This window comes from Geotrypetes seraphini, chromosome 6, assembly GCF_902459505.1.
Source record: "Geotrypetes seraphini chromosome 6, aGeoSer1.1, whole genome shotgun sequence".
Taxonomy (NCBI): Eukaryota; Metazoa; Chordata; class Amphibia; order Gymnophiona; family Dermophiidae; genus Geotrypetes; species Geotrypetes seraphini.
The window spans coordinates 222,586,426-222,602,217 of NC_047089.1; the positions used below are offsets into that span (position 1 = coordinate 222,586,426).

General features: G+C 45.6%; 1 protein-coding gene across 3 annotated transcripts in view; it reads left to right on the top strand.

The window, feature by feature from the left end:
* GPAT4 (glycerol-3-phosphate acyltransferase 4) overlaps positions 1-3,777 on the top strand; it is a 50,345-nt gene extending 46,568 nt beyond the window's left edge. For 2 of the 3 annotated variants that reach the window (XM_033949930.1, XM_033949931.1), the window contains one exon: positions 3,199-3,326. In XM_033949930.1, coding sequence (XP_033805821.1) covers positions 3,199-3,307 — 109 coding nt within the window. In that variant the 3' untranslated portion in view covers positions 3,308-3,326. Of the gene's footprint in view, positions 1-3,198 lie in introns of all 3 variants that reach the window. The other variant, XM_033949929.1, reaches the window with a different exon arrangement.
* Positions 3,778-15,792: the final 12,015 nt, after the last annotated feature.

Sequence of the window (15,792 nt, forward strand, 5' to 3'; positions counted from 1 at the left end):
AAGTGATGCACATTGGGAAGAATAACCCAAATCATAGTTACCAGATGCTAGGGTCCACGTTGAGGGTTAGTGCCCAAGAAAAAGATCAGCGTGTCATTGTAGACTATACGATGAAACCTTCTGCCCAATGTTGTAGACTATACGATGAAACCTTCTGCCCAATGTGTGGCAGCAGCCAAAAAAGTAAACAAGTTAAGAATTATTAAAAAAAAAAAAAAAAAAAGAGGGATGGTTAACAAGACTAAGAAGGTTATAATGCCTCTGTATCGCTACATGGTGTGACCTCACTATTGTGTTCAATTATGGTCACCTTATCTCGAGAAAGATATAGCGGAACTAGAAAAGGTTCAAAGAGCAACCAAGATGATAAAGGGGATGGCACTCCTCTGATATGAGATAAAACTAAAAAGGTTAGGGCTCTTCAGCTTGGAAGAGATAGCTGAGGAGAGATATGATTGGTCTACAAAGTCCTGAGTGGTGTAGAACAGGTACAAGTGGATCGATTTTTTTTTTTTTTTTTTTTTTTACATTCAATTGGAAAAATCATAGCAGATTAAATTACAGTTTCTGGTGGAATTCTGTGTGTCATATATATAAAATGGAGCACACAATAGCAACACAAAGAGGCTATTTTTGGTAAATTTCAGAAGATTTGGGGACCATTAACAGATTTTTGTAATGAGTAATAACGTTTTCCCAAAGTAAGATATTTGACATGGAGGAGTGTGGGTGGGTAATAAATATTAAATCCTATAATGTATAAGAGTATTTAACTGTTTTTGATGTATTGGGAATGGAACTTTTGTAAGGGGAGGGAGGGGTTGGGAGGGTTTTCTAACTTGATATCAATTGTTTAGATACTAGGAATAGTTCATAATATTCAAAATATTATAGAATATAGGTATTGGCTGGAAAGTTATATTTTTAATGATATATGAAAGTTAATCAAGTGTATATTTATAAGTTCGAATGATTTTTCTTATACACTTGTTGTAATATGTAAAAATGAGTGGTTAACTTATCTGGTTTTAGAAAGGTTTGGATAGTTTCCTGGAGGAAACAAAAAGGATTTATTATTGAAAAAGACATGGGGGAAGCCACTGTTTGCCCTGGATTGGTAGCATAGAATGTTGCTACTTTTGGGGGGTTTGCCAGATACTAGTGACCTGGATTGGCTACCGTGAGGATGGACTACTGGCTAGATAGACCATTGGTCTGACCTAGTAAGACTATTCTTATGTTCTTATGTACTGCTCTAGTATATCCTATTTGTCTGAACTGGTCTGGAGTGCTTCTGAGGAAGCTGAAATTAAAGCTTACCTGCTAATTTTCTTTCCTTTAAACTCTGCAGACCAGCTCAGTACTCACCTGGTATTTAGGTTTTGGGAGTCTTCAGTTTGATTAGCTGTGGTTAACTTTCAAGCAGAAGGCATACAAAAAAAGAGAATTTTGTGAAATTAATCCTTTGTTTCCCAGTTCAAAAAAAAAAGTGCTAAGGACAGTTGAGTGAACCAATGTGTCCCATGTTCTAGTATGGTCATGTGAGCAGAGCTACTCACCGGCGTGCTGATTAGAGCTACTGCCTCAGCACTCTGAGGTTGCGGGTTCAAGCCTAATGTCACGCCCTGTGATCCTGGGCAAGTCATTTAACGCTCTATTGCCCCAGATACCATAGTTAGATTGTGAGCCCATCGGGACAGATAGGGAAAATGCTTTGAGTACCTGATTACTATTCAATGTAAGCTGCTTAGGATATAAGTGCTATATAAATATATTAAATAAAAAAAATAATGCAATACTAGCTGACTGTGAAACACACTAAACTAAACCTTAAGTTTATATACCGCATCAACACAAAAGTGGAGCTCGACACGGTTTACAGGAATTAATATAGAAAGGAACGCCAATGGAAAGGAGAAGGGCTTAGTAAAAAGAAAGAAAGAGGGGACTTATTATAATGGAGAGGGAGGGAGTAGTTACATTTTAGCGAAAAGCCAGGTTTTCAAATGTTTTCGGAAGCGTTGGAGGGAGGTCGAACTCCGAAGAGGGGCAGTGAAGCTGTTCCACAGCTCGGTGATCCTGAAGAGGAGGGATGTCCCAAGTTTTCCTGTATGGGATATGCCTTTTAAAGAGGGGAAGGATAATTTGAATTTTTGAGTGGATCTGGTGGAGGTAGGATTCGAAGAGAGCCAAGATAGAGGAAAGAGGGGAGGAAGGATGCCGTGTAGAGATTTGAAGGCTCGCTTATAGGCTCACTTAGAAGCTAACAGTCTGCTGGTGGGAGTACATAACCCAGTTGTCTAAGCTGGTCTGGAGGGCCTAAATGAAAGAAAATTAATTCTAATTTCACCTTAGATGAAGCTGAAGGGAGGAGGGTCAAAAGGAATGCAAGAACACACTTTGAGAGACAGCAAAGATTGTGTGAAATAGATTTTTTGCAGACAAAAATAGAAGGGGGAAAAGCCCACAGCCAGCATACATGGGCAGACTGAGTTGATCAAGTGGTCTCTTCTGGTAATCTCTCCATTTCTATGAAGATAAATTTAAACGAACACCAGCACAAGTTACATAATGATGACAATACATTAATTACACTAAAATGTTTAGGGGCCATGAAAGAAGCATCTTAGGTCTCTCTTAATTGCATTAACTGAATGTTTGAAGGTACAAGTCAACAGAGGCATCTGGTCTACCTAGAAGTGTACCAATCTATGCATTTGTGACCCAGCATGGCAGTTAGCAGAGTGTGTTGCAAGGCAGTATAGTAGAGGGGTATGAAAAATATTTTGTTTTTACACAATACCTTAAATAATAGGGTGGGTTTTTTTTGTTTTGAACATTTTAAAAAATATGTGCAGGTAACTAGCACTGGAATTTTAAAAATAAAGTAATAAATCTATTTGGTCTTGAAGAGTCAGCTTCTGTGTCACTTCTTATTTTTGTTGTCAAGCTATATACCACCCTCTTCTCTCTCTTTCCTTCTCTTCCCCTGCCTTCAAGCCAGGTCCAACCTTTGTGGGCCTTCACTTCTCTCCATTTAGTCTGTATGGGTCAGCATCCAGCTTTTCATATGATCAATTATGCAATTAACTGGCTACTTAATTTCATACATAACTCTTTGGGGTGAGGATCTCCAATAAAATTATTCTAACCTGATGTAGTGTTTGGTTTTTAGTGTAATTTCTTGTTTCTCTACAGGGATGGGGGTCTTAAGCGAGACAGAGTGAAAGATGTCTTTAAAGAAGAGCAGCAAAAGTTGTACAGCAAGGTGATTGCTGGAAACCATGAAGACCGAAGCCGTTCCTGACTCTGCCACTGTACTACCTGCCCATTTGCAGCATTAATGACTGCCATGAAACTAGCAGAAGCCAAGCTACAGCACATAAGCTTCCCTCTGACTGTGAAGGACACTGGGCACTTCATGTTCAAATAAATTCTGTTCCGGGAAACGTGCAAAGCAGTCTCTTTGTATACTGCATCCTCTAGCCCCAAGAAGGTGGAATATTTGGGGAGGGCAAGAGGAGTGTTTCAACAGTGACAAGTCATGTGGCCTAAGTAGAACTGAGAAGGTTGTTGCCTGCCAGTTATGAGGCCAAAGCGCTGGGGAGGAGATTTGCGTCTTTACACTATGCACATTGGAAATGCTGGACTGGTCAATAGCACCCTCTAGTGCATAATATAGTCTTTGGTTTTCTCTGTTCTTTGGCACGGTGTGTAGTCCTGCATGCCTTTTGGTTTTATAATGTAAAACAAAATTAAACACATTTTCAATCCTTTGCTATTTGTTTGAAGAAGTTGCTAACATGCCACTCTGAAAAATGAGCTGAGAGCATCTGGATCTTGCTGCTTTCAATGCATACCCCATGAAAGACTGAGAGCCTGCAGGATACACACCAAGAATGTTGGTGTAAGGTAGACTATGCAAAGCAGAGGGGCATGGGAACAGCCGCCTACAGGATTTAAGACTCTGCTGCCATTTACCCATTCTGCTTCTGCAGAAGTAGAATTCCGAGTGTAAGAGAAATCATTATAGTTAGAGGATGCATGCTTGTAGCCCTCTCCATGCACTTGTTTAATAGCATAGTCTAGTTCTGTGACATTTTAATAAGAATTCTAGTCTATAACCACTTGATTTTTCTGACAACTAATTTCCTAACTCATGCATGTGCATTATTTTCTAGGTCTGGTTAAGATAGGCTTGAGTTCAAGGGGAGAGGGTAGAAATGGGCCACTGAAAGACACATACTGTATAGTGATCATCCAAGGCTTTTCTCTAAATCTCTGAAAGATAAAAATTAATCAGAAACAGCATCTTATCAAACAAGGTACTCGTGCTACTGGCCCTTCCTCTTTCCCAAACTTGGTAAGGTAGTTTTGATTTCTTGTTGGTTCTCTTGAAAGGGTAAAAGTGGTGTAAAAATCAACACTGGAGGAGAGAGTATTTAATGAGCAGTACCTGACGTAAAGAAAAGCTCTGAATCTGTGCCAAGTCCTCACAGAGGAGGACTCCAATGGATTTATTTTGAAAGAATTTCTTTAAATTAGCCCTGCAATCACCTTAAAGTGGGGTGTCCAACCTGCGGCCCAAGGGCCGCATGCAGCCCAGTGAAGTATTTTGTGTGGCCCTGGTTGAGGGCAATGCAGTGTTTTCCTCTGCTGCCCCTATTTGTTTACCATCATGCTGGCTCCCTCCTCTGCCTTATTGCAGCGTTTGCACGTTTGTGCGGCCCAAGAAACATTTTTTTCGGACAATGCGGCCCAGGGAAGCCAAAAGGTTGGACACCCCTGTCTTAATGTTCAAGTTTTTGGAATCAAACTTGTTTTAAAAACAACAAAAAACAAGCTGATCCTTCATAGTCACTCTGCTTTGAAAGAGAGTGCATTATGCATCTTACCAAGAGCACATGCATCCTTCTAGGAAATGCTGCTTCGGATCAGCTGTGCTGTCTTGGATGGAAGAACAAGTTACAGAAGTATACACATCTAGCATAACACATGTTTCCGAGTTGTCTTATAGTTCAGTGTTTTTTTATTTCTTCAATATTAAGATCAAACAATGCTGTGTAGCAGGGATCTCAGAGTCCCTCCTTGAGGGCCGCAATCCAGTCGGGTTTTCAGGATTTCCCCAATGAATATGCATTGAAAGCAGTGCATGCACATAGATCTCATGCATATTCATTGGGGAAATCCTGAAAACCTGACTGGATTGCGGCCCTCGAGGAGGGACTCTGAGATCCCTACTATACAGCATTGTTTGATCTTAATACTGAAGAAATCAAAAACACTGCTGCATAGGGTATAGATGGGACATGCAAGTAGGAGAGGTAAGCATCACTAAGCTGCAAGCAGTAGCACCCTAATTTGGCCTAGTATAGGCTACACTGCATAAATTATAAACAGGTACATATCTTTTGCTATATTTCTGAACATGAATGGTCTTATTTTAATTTCATACTTTATTAGTGTTATCTTACCAAATTGGTACAGGTGTATTGAAGCAGGGCATGGCAGAAAGCTTTGTCCATCTTTTTTCCTCCATCACATCCTATCAAAAGTAATAATACTCTCATAATGAATTACATGGTTTTGAATAAGGGATAATGCACAAACAGTTCTATATTTACAGTAAAAGTAAGAATTAGGCTTTTTATTATTTTGTGCTGCACTTTCTTCTTTGTGGTCTCATACCTAAATGAGAACTGACTTCTGCTGGAGTAAGGTGTTGCAAACTATCTGGGATTTTCTCCTGTTTTATACAAGCCTTACATAGTCATTGCAGTGCTCTAGGCTGCAGTTTTCAGGAATTAATATTATATGAGAATAGTTGAAGCTCCCTTCCCTAACGGGGGTTGTCGGTGATACTGTTGCCCTAGGGAGAAAATTCTGGGCCCTTTGTAGAGCAGTATAATGCACACAAATGTACCCAAAGCAAGCTTGACTTTTAATAATATGGTAGCCCTGAAGATTCATGAAGTGAGATTAGTGGAGGCATTGTGTATAACATAACATGAACACTTTGGCTGCTTTAGTCTTGCAAAGGCTGGGGCTAAGCTGCATGGAATGGAAAGTTTTGCAGTCCTAATAGCAGCAGCCCAATAAGATTGGGCTTCCAAAAGTAGCTGGGGAAACCTGTAAAAAGCAGTTTATATTAGTGAACATGCCTGGGAATATCTAAACTATAATAAGGACAAAAGTTTAAAGGGCTTCGGGGCCGTTGCTGCGCAGTAGTCGCTAGTGCGGCTTCGTAAAACAGGGGGATAGAGGAGGGGGAGGAGACAAGACAAGTGTTAATTTATATGTTTACTAGTCTTATAGCCCGTTACATTAACGGGTGCTAGAATATATATGTGTGTGTCTGTTTTTAATTATTTTTCTCCTTAGTCGCTTTCTGTATTTCTGTCTGTTTTTTTAATTTTTTTTTTCCTTGGCTGTCCACTACCACCCCTTGCCTGCTCCCTCTGTCCATTCTCCCTTCCTTTTACCTCCCCTGTGTCCTCCACCATGCCATCATTGCTCACCTTATCCAGCAGAAGCCCTTCTCCCTTTGTTTTACCTCCCCCTGTCCATCATCACCTCCTTCCTGCTCCCCCCTGTCCAGCAGTAGGCCTGTCTTTATTTTATCCCAGGACAAGCAGGCAGCATATTCTTAACCCATGGGTGACGTCACCGACGGAGCCCCGGTACGGACTAGAAAGTTCTAGTTGGCCGCACCGTGCATGCGCGAGTGCCTTCCCGCCCGACGGAGGAGTGCGTGGTCCCCAGTTTCTTCGTTTCCGCGGAGCGAAGAAGACGCATGTGTTTTTAACGGCCATTGAAAAACTATTTTCTGCCTTCCCGCTTGCGTACTTTTTTCATTTTTTCAGTTTTTTTCCTTTCGGATCCCGTTACTTTTCTTAAAAAAAAAAAAATCTCGTCGAGTTATCTTTATTTTTTCGGGCCGGCCCCGGCGGGGCCTGTTGCCACCATACAGGCCTCCGGCTTTGATTTTGCGGAGGCCGTGTTTCCCTTCATGCCCCCTCAACCGGGCTTTAAGAAGTGCCAGCTGTGTGCACTCCCGATCTCCCTCACCGACCCGCACAATTGGTGCCTCCAGTGCTTGGGTCCAGAGCATCGGGCTGACACCTGCACCCGCTGTGCTACGCTTAAAAAGCAGATCCAGCAAAATATTTTGTTTGGTACCGGATCTGCCATGGAACCGGCTGCGACGTCGACGGCACCCCAAAAGTCGGCACCGACGACATCGACACCACCGGACCCTTCCTCGGGGCCGTTGGGCCCAGGTAAGCCGGCTAAGAAGCCTCCCACTTCCCTTGAGCGCCCTCCTGCCACGGTTGCGACACCGGCCCTCCCGGCACTGCACCGGCCCCGCAAACGCTCCGCTCCGATCTCGGTGAGTGCCTCATCATTGGCCTCCTCATCGCCGGAGCATAGAGCGGCACCTATGGTACCGAAGAAGAAAAAAGCAGTACCGGTGCCTCCCCTGGATGACCGCATCGCGGCCATACTCCAAACACAGTTACAGGAGCAGCTGCAACAACAGCTCCAACAACTGTTGCCGGCGTTGCTGGCACCGCACCTTCCGGTACAGGACCGGTCCGAGCCTCGCACTGTCCCATCGGTGTCAACCCCCTCGGTACCGATTAATACCTCCATGCCGGTGCTCTTGGCAGAAACACCTACAGTGCATACCCGTGATGCTGCCGACCCTGTCCGGTCCCAGGAACGACATCGGTCTTCCTCACCCGGTACCGCCTCGGTGCGCTCAGGCAAATCTTTCTCAAAGACCCGCCATGCAGAGCCCCCCACACCGATGTCCAAACGTATGCACCCCAACATTAGGGACCCGGACTTGTGGGAAGACTCCTCTCACGGTACCAAAGAGGACGCTTCGTCAACCGACGAAGAACCCTCCATGACCGACACCGTATCAAAACCAGAGCAATCCTCTTTCTCCAAATTCCTTAGGGAGATGTCAGCAGCTCTTTCCATTCCCTTAGAGTCCGACTCTAAAAAGTCTCAAGCTTTCCTCGACGCCCTAGACTTTGAGCAACCTCCCAAAGAATTTCTGAAGTTGCCCGTCCACGACATCTTACGGGAAACTTTCTATAAAAACTGGGAGGCTCCTCTCACTGTTGCTGGAGCCCCTCGTAAATTGGATAGCTTGTACCGGGTTATTCCAATCCCAGGGTTTGACAAACCTCAATTGCCCCATGAGTCCCTCCTGGTGGAATCTACTTTGAAAAAATCTCAGGGTTCCAGTGTATATGCCTCCACCCTTCCTGGCAGAGAGGGGAAAACCATGGATAAATTTGGTAAGCGCCTTTTCCAAAATGCCATGTTAGCCAATAGAGCCAACAACTACACCTTCCACTTCTCCTTCTACATGAAGCATCTGGTGCAACAGCTCTCCTCCTTACAGAAATATCTTCCTGAACGTAAGGTCCCTCTTTTCCAGCAACATATTTCTAGCCTCCTCCAACTCAGGAAATTTATGGTTCGCTCCATTTACGACTCATTTGAGCTGACCTCTCGCGCATCTGCCATGGCGGTGGCCATGTGCCGTTTGGCATGGCTGAGAGTCTCTGACCTAGACATTAACCACCAGGACCGCCTGGCGAACGCACCTTGTCTGGGTGATGAACTCTTCGGAGAGTCCCTGGACTCAACAACCCAGAAGCTCTCAGCACATGAGACCAGGTGGGACACTCTGATCAAACCTAAAAAGAAGACTCCACCTGCTCGCCCCTACAGACAGCAGTCTTCCTACCAGCGCAGGTTCTCGGCCAGACCTCTCAACCCGCCCCAACAGCAGCCTCGCCGACCTCGTCAACAGCATCAATCTCAGGCTCGCTCACAGTCTCACCAACCTGCCAAGCCTCTACCTCCGTCAAAACCATCTCAGCCCTTTTGACTTTTTACTCCAGGGCATAGCCAGTCTCCCACCATCATTGCCTCTTCCTCAGCATATCGGAGGTTGCCTCCAAATCTTCCTCAGCCGTTGGGAGGTCATCACATCAGACCAATGGGTCCTCAACATCATTCACCACGGCTACTCTCTCAACTTCCAGACTCTAACACCAGACCATCCTCCCGTAGAGTCTGCTTCTCACTCCTCCCAAACCCCCCTCCTCCTGAGGGAGGTCCACTCTCTCCTTCTTCTCAATGCCATCGAAGAAGTGCCTCCGGACCAAAGGGGTCAGGGATTCTACTCCCGCTACTTCCTGGTTCCCAAAAAGACAGGAGACCTCCGTCCCATCCTCGATCTCAGGGACCTCAACAAGTGTCTGGTCAAGGAGAAGTTCAGAATGCTCTCCCTTGCCACGCTTTACCCTCTTCTCTCTCAGCACGACTGGCTATGTTCCCTGGACCTCAAAGAGGCCTACACTCACATCCCAATCAATCCGACTTCACGTCACTACCTACGGTTTCAGATACAGCACCGTCACTATCAGTACAAAGTGTTACCTTTTGGCCTCGCTTCATCGCCCAGGGTGTTCACCAAGTGCCTTATTGTGGTGGCGGCCTTTCTCAGGTCTCACAACCTCCAGGTGTTCCCCTACTTGGACGATTGGTTGGTGAAAGCACCTACGTCTCCACTTGTGCTACAAGCCACTCATCACACCATCTCTTTCCTCCATCTCCTGGGGTTCGAGATCAACTACCCCAAGTCGCATCTGCTTCCCACACAGCGACTTCAGTTCATTGGAGCAGTTCTCGACACCACACTGATGAGGGCGTTTCTCCCCTCCGACCGTCAACGGACCCTGCTCCACCTCTGTCGTCAGGTGCTCCTTCATCACTCCATTCCAGCCCGACAGATGATGGTCCTCCTGGGCCACATGGCCTCGACGGTCCATGTGCTTCCTCTGGCGCGACTCCACCTCCGGACACCTCAATGGACTCTTGCCAACCAATGGTCACAGACCACGGATCTTCTTTCTCATCCCATCTCTGTGACATCGTCTCTTCAGCAATCTCTTCAATGGTGGTTGAACTCCTGAAATCTTTCCAGGGGTCTACTCTTTCATCTACCCCCTCACTCCATGATCATAACCACGGATGCCTCCCCCTATGCGTGGGGAGCTCACCTGGGAGATCTACGCACCCAGGGACTCTGGACCCCTCAGGAGCGTCAACATCACATCAATTTCCTGGAACTCAGAGCCATGTTCTATGCTCTCAAGGCCTTCCAGCACCTTCTCTACCCTCAGGTTCTTCTCCTGTGCACAGACAATCAAGTCGCCATGTACTACATAAACAAGCAAGGCGGCACCGGATCTCGCCTCCTTTGTCAGGAGGCTCTCAGCATCTGGACCTGGGCCACGGCCCGCAATCTCTTCCTCAAGGCTGTCTATATCCAGGGCGAACAGAACTCCCTGGCCGACAATCTCAGCCGCATCCTTCAACCTCACGAGTGGACTCTGGACCCTTCCACACTCCACTCCATCTTTGCTCGCTGGGGCACTCCGCAGGTGGACCTCTTTGCAGCTCCTCACAACCATCAGCTGCCCCAGTTCTGTTCCAGACTCTTCTCTCCTCATCGTCTGACCCCAGATGCATTCCTGCTCGACTGGACAGATCGGTTCCTCTATGCCTTTCCTCCACTACCTCTGATGTTGCGGACGTTATCCAAACTCCGCAGGGACAGGCCCACCTTGATTCTCATCGCTCCTCAGTGGCCTCGCCAACACTGGTTCTCCCTCCTGCTCCAGCTCAGCTCCAGGGAGCCCATTCCTCTTCCTGTGTTTCCTACTCTACTTACGCAGCAGCATCGGTCTCTACTACATCCCAATCTGTCCTCACTCCACCTGACAGCTTGGTTTCTCTCGGGCTGACCTCTCCAGAGAATCTGTCTCAGCCCATCCGTCGCATTTTGGATGCCTCCAGGAAACCGACCACCCTCCAATGTTACCATCAGAAGTGAACCAGGTTCTCCTCTTGGTGTCTACTGCATCACCACGATCCCACCTCATTGGCGGTGGAAACTGTACTGGACTAATTGCTCTCTCTATCTGATGCTGGCCTCAAGTCCACCTCAATCAGAGTCCACCTCAGTGCCATCACTGCGTTTCATGAGCCTATCCTCGGAAAACCGCTTACGGCTCATCCTCTGGTTTCCCGGTTCATGAGAGGCCTCTTCAATGTCAAACCACCTCTGAAGCCTCCTGTCGTCTGGGACCTGAATGTGGTTTTATCAGCCCTCATGAAACCTCCTTTTCAGCCTCTTGCCACAACTTCGCTCAAACTTCTAACATGGAAGGTGCTTTTCCTCATTGCCATCACCTCTGCCAGGAGGGTTAGTGAGATGCATGCACTGGTCGCCGATCCACCGTTCACTGTTTTTCACCATGACAAGGTGGTTCTGCGTACCCATCCTAAATTCCTTCCCAAGGTGGTCTCGGCTTTTCACCTCAACCAGTCCATTGTGTTGCCTGTCTTTTTCCCTAAACCCCATTCTCTTCCTGGGGAACAGGCATTGCACACGCTGGATTGTAAGCGTGCCCTCGCATACTACCTTGACCGTACCAGGGCTCACCGCTCGTCCCCTCAGCTCTTTCTGACCTTCGATCCTAACCGTCTAGGTCGTCCTGTCTCTAAACGGATGCTTTCCAACTGGCTTGCTGCCTGTATTGCGTTCTGTTATGCTCGGGCCGGTCTCTCACTGGAAGGTGCTGTCACGGCCCACAGGGTCAGAGCTATGGCTGCTTCTGTGGCTTTCCTCCGTTCCAAACCCATCGAGGAAATCTGCAAGGCTGCCACTTGGTCCTCAGTTCACACGTTCACTACTCACTACTGTCTGGATGCCTTCTCCAGACGGGATGGACACTTCGGCCAATCTGTGCTACAAAATTTATTTTTCTAATGGCCAACCATCCCTCCTCCCTCTCTGTTAGCTTGGAGGTCACCCATGCGTTAAGAATATGCTGCCTGCTTGTCCTGGGATAAAGCACAGTTACTTACCGTAACAGGTGTTATCCAGGGACAGCAGGCAGATATTCTTACGTCCCACCCTCCTCCCCGGGTTGGCTTCTTAGCTGGCTTATCTTAACTGGGGACCACGCACTCCTCCGTCGGGCGGGAAGGCACTCGCGCATGCGCGGTGCGGGCCAACTAGAACTTTCTAGTTAAAAAGGTCCGTACTGGGGCTCCGTCGGTGACGTTACCCATGCGTTAAGAATATCTGCCTGCTGTCCCTGGATAACACCTGTTACGGTAAGTAACGGTGCTTTTCTGCCCCCCCCTCCCTGTTCATCAGCACCTCTTCCCCTGTCCATCAACCTCCATTTCCATGTGTTGCAGCATTTCCCTCCCACCCCACTTCCCTGTGCAGTATTTTCCTCCCCCCCATACATTCCTTCTTAACTCAATGCCCTACTTATGTGTTTTCCGGGTTTGGCTGCCGTGGCCTGCAGCCACCGACAGCCGCCGGGGCCAGCAGTCGCCGCGGCCAACATTTGACTCGGGCCGCCGCAGCCAACATCCGACTTGTCTGTGAGTAAGCAGGAAGCGATCCTTGCGTTGCTAGTCCTGCTTCTCGGTGCAACTATAATTTCTGACCTGTGAAACCGCCATGAAGTCATGTGACAGTTTGCACAGGGCACGTGTCCGGAGGCTTAATTTGCAATCACTTATAGTATGACTACATTTAACTCGGGCCGCCGCACCACAGGAGAAGCAGTGCCCAACTTAAAAGCCGGAAGGGCGCTCGAAATCCGCCTCGGGAGGGGGGGAGGAAGAGAGAGAGCGGAGAGGCGGCGACCGCTGCTTCTTTCAACAGGGAGCAGGACAGACCGTAAGCCGCGCATGCGCACTTCCTATGTGTCGCTACAGCTCACGGAAAACCGGCGCACACATAGGAAGTGCGCATGCGCGGCCTAGCGTTTTATTATATTAGATACACAGTGGTAGAGAATAGAAAAAAATAGATGGGTTAATTGGAGTTTGTATTTGCTGTTTGTTTTGTATTAAGAAAAACATTAGATGATGGCAGATAAATTACAGTGGGTCCGTCCAGTCTGCTGCTTTTCTCTGACCACAATGCATACTGAGCTGGCAGTTACACTGTAGAAGGTGATTCTTAACTGAGGCAGTAGAGGGAGCTGTGTGTCTGCACAGACATCTTTAGCTCAGTCCCCACTTTCAAAATACTACAGGAATCAGTTGTTTAAATATCAAGCTACAATAGCTGAGAAGGAAGTGCCACATGTGCATGGATTTGTAGTATTTTTAAACATGATCCTCTTGAAAATACAAGATTCAGATAACTAATGCAGAAACAAACTTAGCACAGTTCAATAGGTATAAGGATGAGGTATCCTAAATTATAGAAGATGGTCTTACAAAAAAATGCTATTTACATTTCATATACACTACCAATTAATAGAGAACTATTTGCAATTAATACAAAGTTATTTGCAATGCCAATGGGCAGAGAGCAGAGTATAAAAAGAATTTCCACACTAGATATCTCACCACTTGACTAGTTTCTCAAAACCACACTTCTGTATCACCATCTTGACAACTCTCCAAAACCAATCCTATTAGTAACTAGTTTAGATCATTATATGATAGGTTGGCCCCTTCCCAGTGCATTCCAGAATGTACCACACCAGACAAGGCAGCCTATTGCCATTTTGAAGATGATGGTGCTTTCAGGATTAGAAATATGATGGCAGATAAAGGTCAAATGACCCATCCAGGATGTTTGGAAAAGGGATTAAGCAGTGCACTAGAGACCGGGGAAGTTTATTTTACAGACCGGAAGAAAGGGATGTTACCAGTGGTGTGCCTCAAGTTTCTGTTCTTGGGCCTATTCTTAACATTTTTATAGCGATATTGCTGAAGGGCATTCAGGTAAGATTTGCCTTTTTGCAGATGATTCCAAAATCTGCAATAGAGTAGATACCTAGGATGGTGTGAATAACATGAAGGAAGACCTGGCAAGGCTTGAAGAATGGTCTGAAATTTGGCAGCTAAAGTTTAATGCTAAGAAATGCAAAGTCATGCATTTGGGCTGCAAAAACCAGAGAGAGCGGTACAGTTTAGGGGGTGAAGAACTTATGTGCATGACAGAAGAGCAGGACTTAGAGGTGATTGTATGTGATGATCTTAAGGTAGCCAAACAGGTTGAAAAAGTGATGACGAAAGCTAGAAGGATGCTAGCATGTATAGGGAGAGGTATGATCAGTAGTAAAAAGGAGTTATTGATGCCCATGTATAAAACTTTGAGACCTCATTTAGAATATTGTGTACAATTCTGGAGGCTGTACCTTCAAAACGATATAAACAAGATGGAATCAGTCCAGAGGAAGGCTACTACAATGGTGTATGGTTACTGATCAGGGCAGGATTAACCTTCTAGGGCCCGAAATGCTCAGGGGGGCCCGATGAAGGAGGGCATCAACATTGTTTTTCCAAATGATGATGGGCCCCTCCAGCATTGATTGGCAATGTGGCCCTCCCCCCCCCCCCCCGATCAGCAACGCAGCCCTTCCCCCCCATCGACAGAAAGTAAGACAAGCAAGCAATGTGGGTAAGAAAGGCACCAGGAACTGTAATTGTGCAAGCAGTGCTGCTTGCCCAAAGCTTCCCTTTGACGCAGCTTCCTGTTTCCGCCTGGGCGCATGGTGGGGTGGGGTGGGGCAGGGGGCCCAGTGTACTTGTGTGCCTAGGGGCCCTCGATGAATTAATCCTGCCCTGTTACTGGTTACTGTGGATGAGGAGACTAGATGAGCCTTTTGGCCTTTATCTGTTGTCATGTTTCTCTCTTTGACTTCGGTTCCTCTACTTTAAACCCTTTAATCTTAGGAGATTTTAACATCCATTTCGATATTCCTACCGATTCTCAAACTAAAACTATTCTAACACACATTGATCATTTAGACATGCATCCTCTCATACTGGAACCTACACACAATTTAGGGCATACTATTGATATGGCACTTATCCCATCATTTCAAATCGATAACTACACTTTGAATTTCTGCCAACCAGTTCCCTGGTCGGATCATTTCCTGATATCAATGTCATATACTCTTAATTTCAAAGCATCCACATCTACCAAAAAAATAATCAAATTCAGAGACTTCAATAATCTTTCTTTCGAAAATATTGCGGCTGAACTTCCATCAGATTTCTTTGATTTAAATTGTACATCATTAGAAGACTCAATCAAATGTTGGATCAAAAACACCCGTCAACTATTGGATACATTAGCACCTCAACAATCAAAAATCATCTCTGGAAGAAAATCTATTAATCCTTGGTTTACTGCAGAACTCAAACTTATCAAAAAGCAAGTAAGATCATTGGAGCGTAAATGGAGGAAAGATAAATCTGTAGTTAACTCTGAATTATTTAAAGAACACTCGAAATTCTATAAATCAAAAATAAATCTTGCAAAAACAAAATTTTACTCAGGACTAATTCAGAAAGCCACAAATTCCTCCACTCTTTATCGTATATTAAATTCAATTACTCATTTTAATCAACGTAAAAAACAAGATAATGAAATTAAACTCACTTCTCAAGAACTTGCTACTTATTTCACCGAAAAAATCGATAATATCAGATCCACATTCACTATAAACTCAGCAGCTAAATCTGATCAAGTTCCAACGGAGCTTAGCTCATTTTCCTCAAAATGTTCTTTATTTAATATTCCTACTTTAGCAGAGATTGAAGCTACTTTAAAAACTATTAACTTAAAAGGTTCCCAAACTGATTCTATTCCTCCCTTCCTACTTAAGCGATTCTTTAAGATTTTCGGACCAGCAATTCTTACCCTGGTTA